The sequence below is a fragment of the Aquarana catesbeiana genome, linkage group LG04 (assembly GCF_042186555.1).
Source record: "Aquarana catesbeiana isolate 2022-GZ linkage group LG04, ASM4218655v1, whole genome shotgun sequence".
Taxonomy (NCBI): Eukaryota; Metazoa; Chordata; class Amphibia; order Anura; family Ranidae; genus Aquarana; species Aquarana catesbeiana.
The window spans coordinates 459,032,699-459,046,136 of NC_133327.1; the positions used below are offsets into that span (position 1 = coordinate 459,032,699).

Consider the following 13,438-nt stretch of genomic DNA (forward strand, 5'->3'; position numbering starts at 1 on the left):
TAGGAGATATTTACTGTACCTACAGGTAATACATATATATATATAGATATATATATATATATATCTATATATATATATATATATTATGCCTTTACTACCACTTTAACTGTAATGGGCCGTACACACGATAGGATTTTCCGACAACAAATGTTGGATGTGAGCTTGTTGTCGAAAAGTCCGACCGTGTGTATGCTTCATAGAACATTTGTTGGCTGAATTTCCGCCAACAAATGTTTGAGAGCAGGTTCTCAAATTTCCTGACAACAAGACTTGTTGTCGGAAATTCCGAGCGTGTGTACACGATTCCGACGCACAAAAGTCTGCGCATGCTTGGAATCAAGCAGAAGAGCCGCACTGGCTATTGAACTTTATTTTTCTTGGATTTTCGTACGTGTTGTACGTCACCACGTTCTTGACGTTCAGAATTTCCGACAACATTTGTGTGACTGTGTGTATGCAAGACAAGTTTGAGCCAACATCCTTCGGAAAAAAATCCACGATTTTGTTGTTGAAAAATCCCATCGTATGTACATCGCCTGAACATAAGTGTCCAAAGAGTTTGTGACTTAAAAGTCTCCTAAACCACCAATATACTCTTTTTTTTCCAAGTGGAATTTTGAAATGGCATAAACAGTCACCTGGGCTAACAAAATGTTTTGCATATGCTGTATTCTTAACAGAAAGTGTATAAAACTAACCAAAAAAGCAGAAATAAACTCAGAAATGATTTTCACACTGAGCCTGTCTCAGGGGAGATTTTCTCAAGAAGTGTACACTTCATATATATTTTCAACAATCTGATCAGGTAGATATAACAATATTCAGACTTTGTTCTGAATCCAAAACAAGAGTAAGGAAAAACCATAAGGGGCTAATATTCCACAGGGGAAGTGGGGGTCCAAGCGACCAATTTAAAGTTATCGAACTAGGAAAGTGATCAAAATGTGTTTCAGGGAATACCTTTCATCCACTACCAAGGTTAACAAGTCTTGCTACCAAATATATTTATTTTGATGAAAAAGTATATGTGAGGAGAAGTGTGCATTCCTGAATATCAGGAGATCAAGCATCAACCTCCATAAGCTTACTAAATCAGGTTGGGTATTCAGAGAAACAGCAGTTTTCTTATCAACTTGCTTACTATTCATAGACCATATTAAAAGTCCCTTATCTAGGCTACAGCAGTAGAGAGATATTGGGACATGTATGTTACCCCTTTTTTTTCCTAACGTGCTGGAATAGGAATTGAGGGTATAATATAACAGGTTGCAGCGCTAGAGTAATATCTGAAACATTTCAGTTCAGTATGCCTGGGCATAAGTTTATATCTCTCACCAATCCTTTTCAGCACCACTGGGACAGACACTACATTACTTCTCACACAGGTCAATCCATAGAAGCAATTTCACAGGATAGCTAGATCATAAAAACAGGAGTATTTCCTGGGATGGAATTTCATTGCATGCACTATACAAAGCATACTTTCCAAGCGTGATGGTACGCCTTGTGAGAGGTGGCTTTCCTAGCTTTTTAGAGAGCAGAAATAACAGAATCAGGAAGACCCTTATTTCTTAGGATGCTGATAAAGGCAACTATTGTGAAGCAGGGTGGCTAACCAGAAACAAAGGATCTGGGCGAACAGAAAGAGTCCATAAAGAGTCTACCAGGAGTCAGGTTAGGTATGGACATCCAGTGGCAGTGCGTCCATTAGGGGTGCTCACACACTGCCCCCTCTCTCCAGCCATCCCCTCTGTGTATTATGGATAGATTCATGCATTGCATGGATCTAACCACGGCCGCTGTAGCCACCCCCATTCAGGCTTTCAGCCCCTTTTCGGGTGCCAGGCGCCTGAATTACAGTGGCAAGGGTGTGTGTTTGAAGCACACGATTAGAGCCATAGGCTCTAATAGGCTTCAAAAAAGGTGCACCGCGAGCGCAAACCATTGTGCTTGCAGTGCACCCAGGTGTGTTAGCAAAGCAAATGAATAGGAAGAAGACATTCACGGAGGAGTCCAGCATCCATCGCTGCGCTACACGTCCCACAGCTCGCCGCCTGACCTGCTGCCTGACCAACCACCACGATGGGGTAAGCACCAGCCAGACAGCAGGTGGGCACAGTGACTGGAAATTATGGGCACAAAGGCTGCAATTGATGGAGCACAGTGGCTGCATATGATGGGCACAGTGGGATGCATATGATGGGCACAGTGGGATGCATATGATGGGCACAGTTGGCTGCATATGATGTTTTTATTTCAGTATTTTTCAGAATTTTTCAGTTAGTTTGCACCCCCAAAAATCTTGAGAACCAGCCGCCACTGGGACATACGCCAGGCTAGGTCTGGAACAGTTCGGTGCAATGAGTGTCAGAAGAATGCCCTCTGTCTCTGTTCTGCAGAGCTGACAAGGAAGGAGCTTTAAAGGAGGAATAGTGTATATCAGGTCCACTGCTTTGGCTAGCGGATCACTGGACCTGGGGACAAACTTGCAAATTTTTTTGATGAAGCTGGGAGTATGTTATTGCCCACTTGTGACAGGGGTCTTGAACCATCACTTTTGACTCCAGACGTTGTTGACTGAGCCTGATCTGCTTTCTATAAAGCTGCAAGACTTCGGGTTCCTCCCCTATAATGAACTTATGCTGGTGCTATGCCATTGTCTGAATAAGTAAGCATCGCATGATAGATGGTATCCATTGTGAGACCAATGGAAAGAATTCTCAGACTCCAGGACTGAATTTGTGAGCCTCCAGGCCAGAGACAACCTGCTTCTGGGTGTTAAAAGGGGTTGTAAAGGTTTGTTTTTTGTTTGTTCTTTAAAAAAACATGTTATAATCACCTCCTCTGTGCAAGGGTTTTGCACAGAGTGGCCCTGATCCTCCTCTTCGGGGGTCCCCCAGCGGCGCTCCTGGCTCCACAACCTCTCGAGTGCCCCCACAGAGAACCACTTTCCATGGGGGAACTTGTGCAGGCGTGCACCCGAGTCCTGCTGCTGCGTCCATTGACAGACAGCGGGACTCAGCCCTCCCTCCGCTTCCCGTGTCACTGGATTTGATTGACAGCAGTGGGAGCCAATGGCTCTTGCTGTTATCACTCTATCCAATGAGGACCCGAGACAGCGGCCGGAGCTGCTGTGCTCGTCCCTGTCGCTGGAAAGATCGGGTTCAGGCAAGTACAAGGGGGGCTCAGGGGGGCTGCTGCACTACAGAAGGTTTTCCCTTTAATGCATTAAGGTTAAAAATCTCAAGGGTTTACAACACCTTTAACCAAATTCAGAATCCGGAGAGTGTACTTTGTCCCACACAGCCAGAATATTGACTTGTAATAGTCTGGAGTGGAATCAAGAATATGGGACCATCAAGCACATAACTCACATGCAAAATGGAGAGTTGAATGGCTCCTTGACTGCAGAGTCTTAACTTGAGACCGGAGAGTCAAGAGTTTGTCTTTTGGGACTGAGCAGTATCTAGGCGAAGACAGATGCTCCAAGTGTCAGTTCCAGTGTGGACTTTTGAAGGTTTAGGATCCAACAGAACCTTAGAGTCTGAACCATCTTATGGACATTAGCAGAAAGGGTTTGAGATGACTGTTCTCTTAGCAAGAGGTTGCCCAACTATTCCATGATGTAAATGCCCAATTAACACAGCAGAACAACCACAGAGGCTAGCACCTAGATGATTACTTGAGGTACAGTGGACAGACCAAAGGCAAAGAACGTGTAGTGTTGTGTACCCACAGCAAAATGCAAATAGCATTAATGTGCTGAAAAATTGGGAACATGTACAGTAAGTAAGCACCCTTGATGTCCACAGAGGCCAGAAAGCCTACCTCCTCTTTTTGTAATAAAGAATTTGCAAAAAAGTTGTCCGGGAAGGCATCAAAGAGACATTCTCCATCAAAGTGCATTCACAGTAGTTTTTTTTTTTTTTTGCACCTCTGTTCTGCAGACCAACATGTAAGCCAAAGAGCTCGTGGCATATGAACAGACAGGACACTCCTTCTGAATATACGTATGAAATTCATAAGCCCATCAGTTAGGCTGGATTCACACCTATGCAGTTTTAGTGCTTTTTGCATATTTGCACTACAGTCTATTTAACATGGTTCCCTATAGAAGACGTTCTGCAGTGCAAATCTGCAAAAAGCACTAAAAATGCAAAAAAGCACTAAAAATGCATAGGTGTGAATCCAGCCTAAGGCAGGGTAACATGCATTAGTTATAATTGTTTCAAAACTGAATTATCTATCAGGATGGATACAGGTGTCTTGGCCATATCCCTGGCTCTCTCCCCCAAGTTTGGCAAATGTACATGACAGCAATGGTAGATTGCAGGGCAGGGTATCCTAAGGAAAATAAGGACCAAGAAGAAGTTTACAGTCTCTTGTCCATCGCATCCTTAAACACTGGGATGTTTGTGACAGGAATAGTCGGCGTATTGTAAAGGCAAGAAAAGAGTCCACATATGATAAAAGCCTCCTCAATAGTATATTGCTCAGCAACACCCTTGGGGGGGGAATAGTCTGCCAGGAGTAGACCAATCACCATACAAGAGTATCATGTTTGCTGGGAAATGTGTATGGATTATATTTGGAGAATAAGGATATTGTTTAATGACACTTTAAAATACACTAGGCAAACCACTCACCTGACATATGAAGCCTGTGGAAGAACACTGTCGAACCCAAAGGCTGAATTTTCTCTTTTTCCTTTTACGAAGTTCCCGTTCAGTACAAGTAGCAATAAATACTGGATCTTCATCAATTAAAGGTTCATGAAGCACCTGAAAAACATGAAAAGGAATGTAATAACATGGACATTCTACTTTTAAATCTAGAGCGTAAACAATACAGCATTATAGTGGTCACCAGCTCAAATAGAGCATTTTCTTTCCAACAGGGATATAAACACCAAGAAAACAGAAAGCATAAAAGAGAAAAATAGTTATGTTTATCTAAAGTCTTAATAGTTTTACGATTGTTGTGCCATATTTTATTAGCCACTTAAAAGTGCTCGTAAACCTTTAAACAAAGCATATCTTTCTATAGTATATACCCAATCCAAAGCACTGTCTTTTCTCTCGGCTGTCTCTTCCCTCTGTTATCTGCATGAGTCAGTGATAATAGTCTATGCTGAAGCGACAGCCCCCCCATTCAGCACACAGCAGGCAAATGACAGCATCAGCTGTGTAAATTTCCCTATGATTCTGTGTTCGGTGGGGTATGTGCATTCCCTCAATTCAGGTTTCACCGAGCTCTGTGCTCTAGTTGTGCAGTGTGTGTGACATCAGATCCTCGTCCTCTGCCTTCTAATGGTAAGAAAAAGCCTTTTATCTGTGTGTTTTAAGAGGATGTAGAGAAGAGGGGACTGCATATCGACAGATACAACTTATGGAGGAGGATTTGTTTCATCCCTGTGTATCACCTGGGGCTAGTCATTTCAGTGAGTATATGTAAGGATTTACACTTAGGCTTTAAATTCTTGTACTCTATACCTCTTATGAACCACAGGTATTTTTAAATTTCCACTGTTTATTTGGCAATAACTTTGCATTACTGTAAGCAGAACTCCACCCAAAAGAGGAATTTCCTCCTCCCCTCCTCTTCTGCACATTTGCATATAATTTTTTGGGAGGGGGAGCGGGTATCTAATTTTGACAATGCCCGCTCCCACTTCCACTCAGATTGTCAAGGTGATCCGAATGGAAGTCCTTCTCTCCCCCTCCCTCACCGCAGTCTTCTGGGACACGTCATAGGTCCCAGAAGACTTGGGGACCATTCAAAGAGCAGCACAAAGAGCAGCACAACTCGCTGTGAAGCTGAAAGCGACATTGCTGGCTGCCCACAGTTAGGATGCTGTGAAGAACTAGCCCAGGTGAGGATGGCGCTGGATCCCGGGACAGATAAGTGTCCTCTTTTTAAAAATCAGCAGCTACAGGATTTGTAACTACTGACTTATTTTTTTCTCCCAAAGAACCTTCTATTTCAAATTACATTAAAAGGATGTTTTGTTTTTATGTTAAAATAGAAAAAAAGAGGTTATACTTACCTGCTCTGTGCAATGATATTGCACAGAGATGTCCCTTACCTTTTTTTCTGGCAGTTCGTCGGCCCTGTCCATTCTTCCTTCCTCAGGTGCCTCCTTAGCAGGCCCCGTGTTAAGGGGGTATCCATACGCATGTGCTCCTGACCTGGCCCATGTGCTACCATAAACCCACACAGCACCGGTAAGCCCCCACAGAATTTTGACTGACAGCAGCAGGAGCCAATGGCTCTGCTGCCCTCACTGTCTCCTGTAAAACCAGGAAGTGAGGGGAGCCATGCCATGCTGCAGCCGAGACAGTGCTGGAGCAATGACAGGAGGCAGGTAAGTGCTTAGAGACTGCCAGTACATAGGAAAGGTAGTGATTTTTCTGTTTTGTTTTTTACCTTAGAATTAATTAGGAATGAATTAAGGTAAAAAATAAATAAATAAAAACTTCTGAGTTTAGAAACCACTTTAAGGCTCTGTTCACACCTAGGTGTTTTGTTTTCAGGCTGAAAGTCACGTGATTTTTGCAGTGATTTTGCTGCGCTTTTGTACAGGTCAAAAGGTCACCAATGTAAAAAGCAGAAAACGCCTGTAATCGGCCAAAAAAGAAGCTCCTGTACTTTGAACTTCAGGTGTTTTGCTTCAGATGACAAAATGCTCAGATGTGAACAGGGGCCATTGAAGTTAATGGGATTTGTCTTGTTGGTCGTTTTTAGTTCTGGTTATGCTTACAGCAGAAAAATGCCTAGGTGTGAACAGAGCCTTTGATAACAAAAGAAATACATCCTTCTCCACTTTTGTTTGACAAAAAGGACATAAACAAAATAAAAAAATGTGTGTTTCCTGTTTTCAGCAAACTTTAAAAAAAAAGTCGTTTTGGAGTAAACAAAAAGCATACATTTTATTCTATAACATGTCCCCTTTAAAAATTACACTATAATTATGTTCCCTGAATAAAACATGGAAACGTTACGTACACAAGAAAAAAAAAAGCATTCTTTTTTTTCAACTTGCACATTTTGTTGTTATGCAACACATATAAGAAACAAAACAAATGAAAATAAAAACAAATCGGAACTAATATTAAAAAAGAATAGAAATAAAATATCAGCAGAAAAAATAGCTAGAAGGGGAAGAAGGAGTGAATTAGAGCTGATCGGGCATTAGATTAGCCTTTTTCACTGGATCAGACAATGGCCAAATGTATATGGGAAATCACTTGCCAGACTTTAACTGGAAGGTAATAGCAGCCAATGTTAGAAAACCTGCATTTTCTACTTTTTTGCCATTGAAAAACCAGCTCCAAAAGGTTTCTGCAAAGTGCCTCCTTTGCCCTGTTTCACAAGCCTACATACAAAGTTACACAATGTAGATCCAAAGTAGTGTAAAGCACATTGCATTTGAGTTCCCAGCTGTTCTGCTGTAGTACCACTTTTTCCAAAGGATCTTTTGTTTTAAATTACAGAACATGTAGCAGAAGGAGTTAGACAGGATAATGGGTCAGGGAACCCAAAGTTGGGAACAACAATAATAAGATCTAATGAGATCCCACAGTTGAAGTGTGTTAAAAAAAAAGAGAGAAGAGAAGAAGGAGCCAGTGGGCGATTAAGCTCACCAGCACTAATATAAAACTAAACAACTATTTTTTGATCTATGTGATCTGTGAATGCTAAAACTAACCTAAAACCAAGAGAGCTAAAAGTACAACTGTGTCAGTCATGAGTTAAAGTATAACTAAAGACAAAACTTATTTTTTTTTAGTTTTGTATAGAGTGGAGAGTGATTTGAATGCTTGTCAGTTTTTATAGTGTCTTGAAAAAAGTATTTGTAACGAAACGTTCCACACTCCGCTTGAGTGCTTCCGTCATATACCGCTTCCTTCCAGTCTGATAATAGATATCAGATATTCCAACCACTGACAACCAAGAACTATACAGTACTCGTTTTGGCTGCTGAACATGAACTGTTTATTTGAACACAGGCACACAGAGATATTCTCATCAGTAGACTGTCCAATCAGCAGGGAGAGCAGTTGGAGGAATTCCCCCCCTCCCCTCTCACAGCTAATCTACATAGACATATACATCCCATAATAGGTTGCTCCCAAGGCAGACAGACACAATAGAACAATGGAATACAGCCACACCCCAAATGACCCAACAGAGCACACCATAGTATGAGAATATATATAAATATATATATCTATATCCATATACACACACATATACATACATACACACACATGCACATATACACACACACACACATACACAACATACCAATGTGGTTGCACAGCGAGCCCGATCAGTACCGATCAGACTGGGGTTCTCGGTCACCCTGTGCCCTTAATAGACACAGTGTAACTTAGACATAGGAGGTGCATGGGGAGCTGAAACAAGTGACTCCCAGTCCCCCAATGCCAGTATCCACACAGTACCCCAAATACATTTTCCCAAATATAGCATTACTCACCCAGCCAACCTCTACCCCTGAGAACATACCCGCCGCTGGGGAGAAGTGTGGACTGGCCCTTCTCCCTGGAGTCCTTTCAGCCACTGGAAAGAAGACACTTCATCATGCTGTTGGGGATCTGGGCCACTTGCCCAGCATCCCTGGAGTATACAGGTGGATACCTCATCTTTTGTTAGTTGAGAACAGAGGCCAGCAGCACTCTGCTCTGCTGCCAGCTCTTCTGCTGGGTTGGTGGCATCATTCTAGGGTGCCATTTGCTGCTAGGAAGGGGAGCTGGCTGCTCCATCTCCCTTACCCTCATCTGGCTGCTGGGACGACATGTCTCTGGTACTGTCTCCCAGGTGCACTAATCTTTGCTGGGGAGGAAAGATCACTTCCTCCACCCTGGCCAACTGTTGGGAAGGGAGGACGAACACCTCCTCTCCCTTCTCCCCCTGGATCTTAAACTGCTGCTCAGAAGTGACCATCTTCTCACCCTGGGCCTCCAGAACTGCCGCAGGTGTGGGGCAAAAATCTTGGACCCAGTTGTCAGCACTTCAGCTGGAGAAGTTTCTGGTAACTCCACAGATGCTTCTGGCAGAAAATCCCATGTCTGTTAGTATTGTGGGAGAAAGTCTGACTGCCTCTTCTCTCAGGGAGGCTGAAGCTGCTGTTGGTGCTGGGCAGAGCTCAGAGGTGTTTGGCCCTGATGCCAACTCTTCTGCTGGAGGCTCACCAGGTTGTCCTTCCTCAGCAGAGAAGTCTTTTAAATCCCCAGTATCTGGAGATAGAGGTTCCCCAACTCCTGTCTGTAGAACCCAGAAGAGGTTATCAGTGCTGAGCAGAGGTTAGCAGAGCTCTGCCCTGTTGTCAGCACTTCCAACTTTGGAGACGGCAATCCCCAGAGTTTGCACTTCCGATTCTTAGGTATGCTGCTGAACGTGTTCTAGCAGTTTTCTATATGCCCTTTGCAGATGCTATTCTTTCCTTAGCAAATAGTCCAGCTCTGAGAGCCCTACAAGGCCGAGCATAGCCTCTCTGTATTCTTGCAGGACCTCAAGGGTAGGTTACCCTTCATCGCAAAAACACAAAACAATCGGTAAGGCTCTCCCACAGCAATCCAAGTCCGCCTCCAGAGAGCCTTCTGTTATCTCCCCTAAATATTCCTGCTCTGTGTGCCATTGCAGAGCCTGATACCGACTGTCCAGCTCCATCTCCTTCTGAACCAGCCTGTCCAACTCAGTCACCCATTGCTCCTGGGGCCGCTCTCGCAGGAATGCCATCCGCAATGCCCGCTGGTCACTGGCCCATTGCTCTGGGGTTGGAAAGCACTTGCCCTGTTGCATACTAGCGACCTGGAGGGCTCCAATCCAGGGTCCTACCTGAATCTCCTGATTGAGCTCCAGGTATTCATCCGCAGACTCAGGCCTGGGAGTATGCAGAAAGGACGATCCGCAGCAGCCCCGGGAACTCCGATACCAGATCCAAATCTTCGTTGGGGTGACCGAAATTTGCTATCCTGATCTTGGATCCAGGTGGAGGTTTGGATGTCCCAGACTGCAGGAAGCGTCACACTGATTGCCACCAATGTAACGAAACATCTCACACTCTGCTTAAGTGCTTTCATCATATACCACTTCCTTCCAGTCTGAATATCAGATATTCCAACCGCTGACAACTAAGAACTAGACAGTACTTGTTTTGGCTGCTGAACATGAACTGTTTATTTGAACACAGGCACACAGAGATATTTAAACTTCTCATCGGTAGACTATTCAATTAGCAGGGAGAGCTATTGGAGGAATCACCCCTCCCTTCTTACAGCTAATCTACATAGACATATACATCCCATAATAGGTTGCTCCCAAGGCAGATAGACAAAATAGAACAAATACAGGTACATAAACACACACACACCGTTCCAGTGTAGTTGTACAGTGAGTGTCAGAAACTATGAATCAGACTGAGACAGAAGTACAGTTAAATCACACTTGTTTAGTAATAATAAAAATAATAAAAAATAATAATAAAAGGTAAACAAAGTAAACGTAGTCAAAATGAGTTCAGGAACCGGAACCAAAACGTCAGGGAGCCAGAGATGAGCGTAGTAGAACAGCAAGCAGGATCTTGAGCCAGAAGGAATGTCGGCCAAGCAAGTCTTTAACAGGAACACAGGAAAGCATCTCTAGAGATGTGACTAAGGCAAAGGCAGAGATCATCTGGACTAGACAGCTTAAATAGGCAGGACTGACGAGCAGGATATCATCAACAGGTGAGTCACTGTGGAGAGATAGGAGCTGGCAATTAGCCAACAGCTAAAGCGGCCAGCTTTGAGAAGGAAAGGCTGAGCCCAGCCCTGACAGTGAGTCCAATTAGTACAGATCAGACTGGGGTTCTCATCACCCTGTGCCCCTAATAGACACAGGGTGACTTAGACATAGGAGGTGCATGGGGAACTGAAACAAGGTCTCCAAGGGATTCTGGGTTCCTCGGGTCCCCTGCCCAAAGTGACTCCTCCTAGCTATGGGACAGGAAGTGAAGGGAAATCTCTGCAATGGGACGCAGATGGCGAAAAAAAAATCTGACAGGTGTTATAACCCTCCCTTAAAGCGGAGTTCTGCTTAAAAAAAAAATATAAGTCAGCAGCTACAAATACTGCAGCTGCTGACTTTTAATAATCGGACACTTACCTGTCCCAGGGTCCAGCGATGCTGGGGAACGAAGTCCCGCTCGTTTCCCCTCCTCTCTGCAGCACCGGCATTGACTTCACAGCCGGGCACCCACTGCGCATGCACAAGCCATGCGCCGTGGCTGGCCAAGCATTCATCTGGGGCCTGTAACGTGTCCCAGATGATTGCAGAGAGGGAGGTGGGAGAGGTGATCTCCCTACCGGTGCCGCGGTGCGCCGGGAGGAAGTGGGAGCTGGGTATCCCCCCCCCCCGCTCACATAATTTGTAATAAAAACACCTTTGCCATTCTGAAGCTTCCCTCCAACCACTTTGCATACTATTTTATATATACTGCGATTCTGTACTTGCCAAATATACTGTAGAGATCTCTTTCCACTGTGCCTGGCTGCATTCATTTTAACTGTGGGCAGCTGAAGCTGCTGTCTGTTCACTTCCTGGATTTACACAGACACACACCTCCAGTTCTGCAGCTCCCATTGGCCCTCTTATGACTCATTCCCCCCCCCCTTCCTGGCAAACTCTCATGAGAGTGAGCGAGAGAGCTGTGCATGATGTCATAAGCCTAGGCTTTTTTCCCAGACAAAAAACAGGAAGTGGGCTGTAGAAGGTATTTACTGGCAGAAAAAAAATGTTTTACTATCCACAGTTAAAACAAGAGCAGAAGATTTACTCGATGGAAAGATGAAAAAAATGACTGAAGTTCTGCAAAATTAAAAAAAAAAAAGGTTTTGCCTATAGTTCTACTTTAATTTGCACACTATTATGACTCAATAGTAATAATACTGTCAATAATATTGATGTTATGGCTGGGCTCTGCCCTTCCTTCTCTGAGCTGGCCGCTCAGCTGTTGGCTAATTGCCAGCTCCCATCTCTCTCCACAGTTACTCAGCGGTTGATGATATTCTGCTCGTCACTCCTGCCTGCTTAAGCCGTCCAGTCCAGAGGGTCTCTGCCTTTGCCTTGGTCAACATCACAAGAAACTATCTCCTGCGATCCTGTTCAAGACTTGCTCTGCTGACGTCCCTTCTGGCTCCAGATCCTGCTTGCTGTTCCACTACATTGATCCCTTACTTCTGTCTTGGCTGACTATCCGTTCCGGTTACTGAACTTTGGCTATGTTTTGACTACGTTTGTTCTTTTTACTATTAAACAAGTGTGATTTAACTGTACTTCTGTCTCGGCCCGATTTCATGGTTTCTGACAATTAATGATAAAATACCTGACAATGTGTAGTTAAAATCAGCCAGAAAAACGTGTATTTGTTTTTAAAAACAAATGTCAATTAAAACTATTTTTTGTTCCCTTTCCATGCTGCATTGAGCTCCCTTTGAAATTTTAAAATGGTTATTAACTAGTAGGGATACGGCAGCTGATACAGCAGCCTAGGTACGTCATGTGAATATACCAGGACTTCATCTACCATTACTCCTAGCAGGGTGTTTACAGGCAGTTACAGACCTTCAGTTGTTCAGTATACCTTAGGCTGGCCATATATGGTCAAATTAAGAAAGAATTTTCTTTTGAAAATCAGAAAATTTGTGCGTTTTGTGATCCGATGGTGCCACCATTGATTTCAAACTTCAGCCAACCAAGCCTTCAATTTCACCTCATGTTGCTACAGAAAGAACTTGTGGTTGAGAATCTTCTTTTCTTTCCGGGAATTTTCTTTTCTTGCACATGCGCATTTCTTTTTCAATTACATTTCTTGCACGATTCTCCCATCATTGATTAGAAAATCATTTGTTTTTCAAAAAATTTCCAATGTGTCCGATTACTCAAATTCGCTGGCCGCACGAAAATCAGCTGTTGCTGCAGCCCACTAATGGTGCGAAATACAAATTCTTAGATAAGATTTTCCAAAGAAAATTCTTTCAAAATTCAACCCATGTATGGCCTGCCTTACTTTTACTGACAATAGCTCCTGTCATTAAAACCTGCTGCCGTGAAGCAGATGATGTCTTCAAGAGTGTGTTTTGCCACTGTCACACCTAATGTCAGGATGTATTGTGAGTAGGCAGAGAGATGACAAGCGGGAAACTTGCTGTTAATGGAATTTCATTAATGGGGCCTGGACTTTAAACAGGGAAAAAAAAGTTTTTCATCTGAAGTGTGGTATTTAAACATTGGGTAGATATTTTTGTAAGTAATCCCTTAATGTAGAGCTATAGGCAAAAATTTTTTATTTTTTATTTTCGATAGAGTAAGGGAGGGTTATAATCCCTGTCAGATTTAGTTTTGCCATCTTTGTCCCATTGTGGAGATTTCCCTT

At 43.5% G+C, this 13,438-nt stretch overlaps 1 protein-coding gene across 1 annotated transcript in view; it reads right to left on the reverse strand.

Moving 5' to 3' along the window:
* PGBD5 (piggyBac transposable element derived 5) overlaps positions 1-13,438 on the reverse strand; it is a 313,503-nt gene that overhangs the window by 133,350 nt on the left and 166,715 nt on the right. Inside the window, exon 3 of the mRNA XM_073627538.1 lies at positions 4,647-4,781. Coding sequence (XP_073483639.1) covers positions 4,647-4,781 — 135 coding nt within the window. The remainder of the gene's footprint in view (positions 1-4,646; positions 4,782-13,438) is intronic.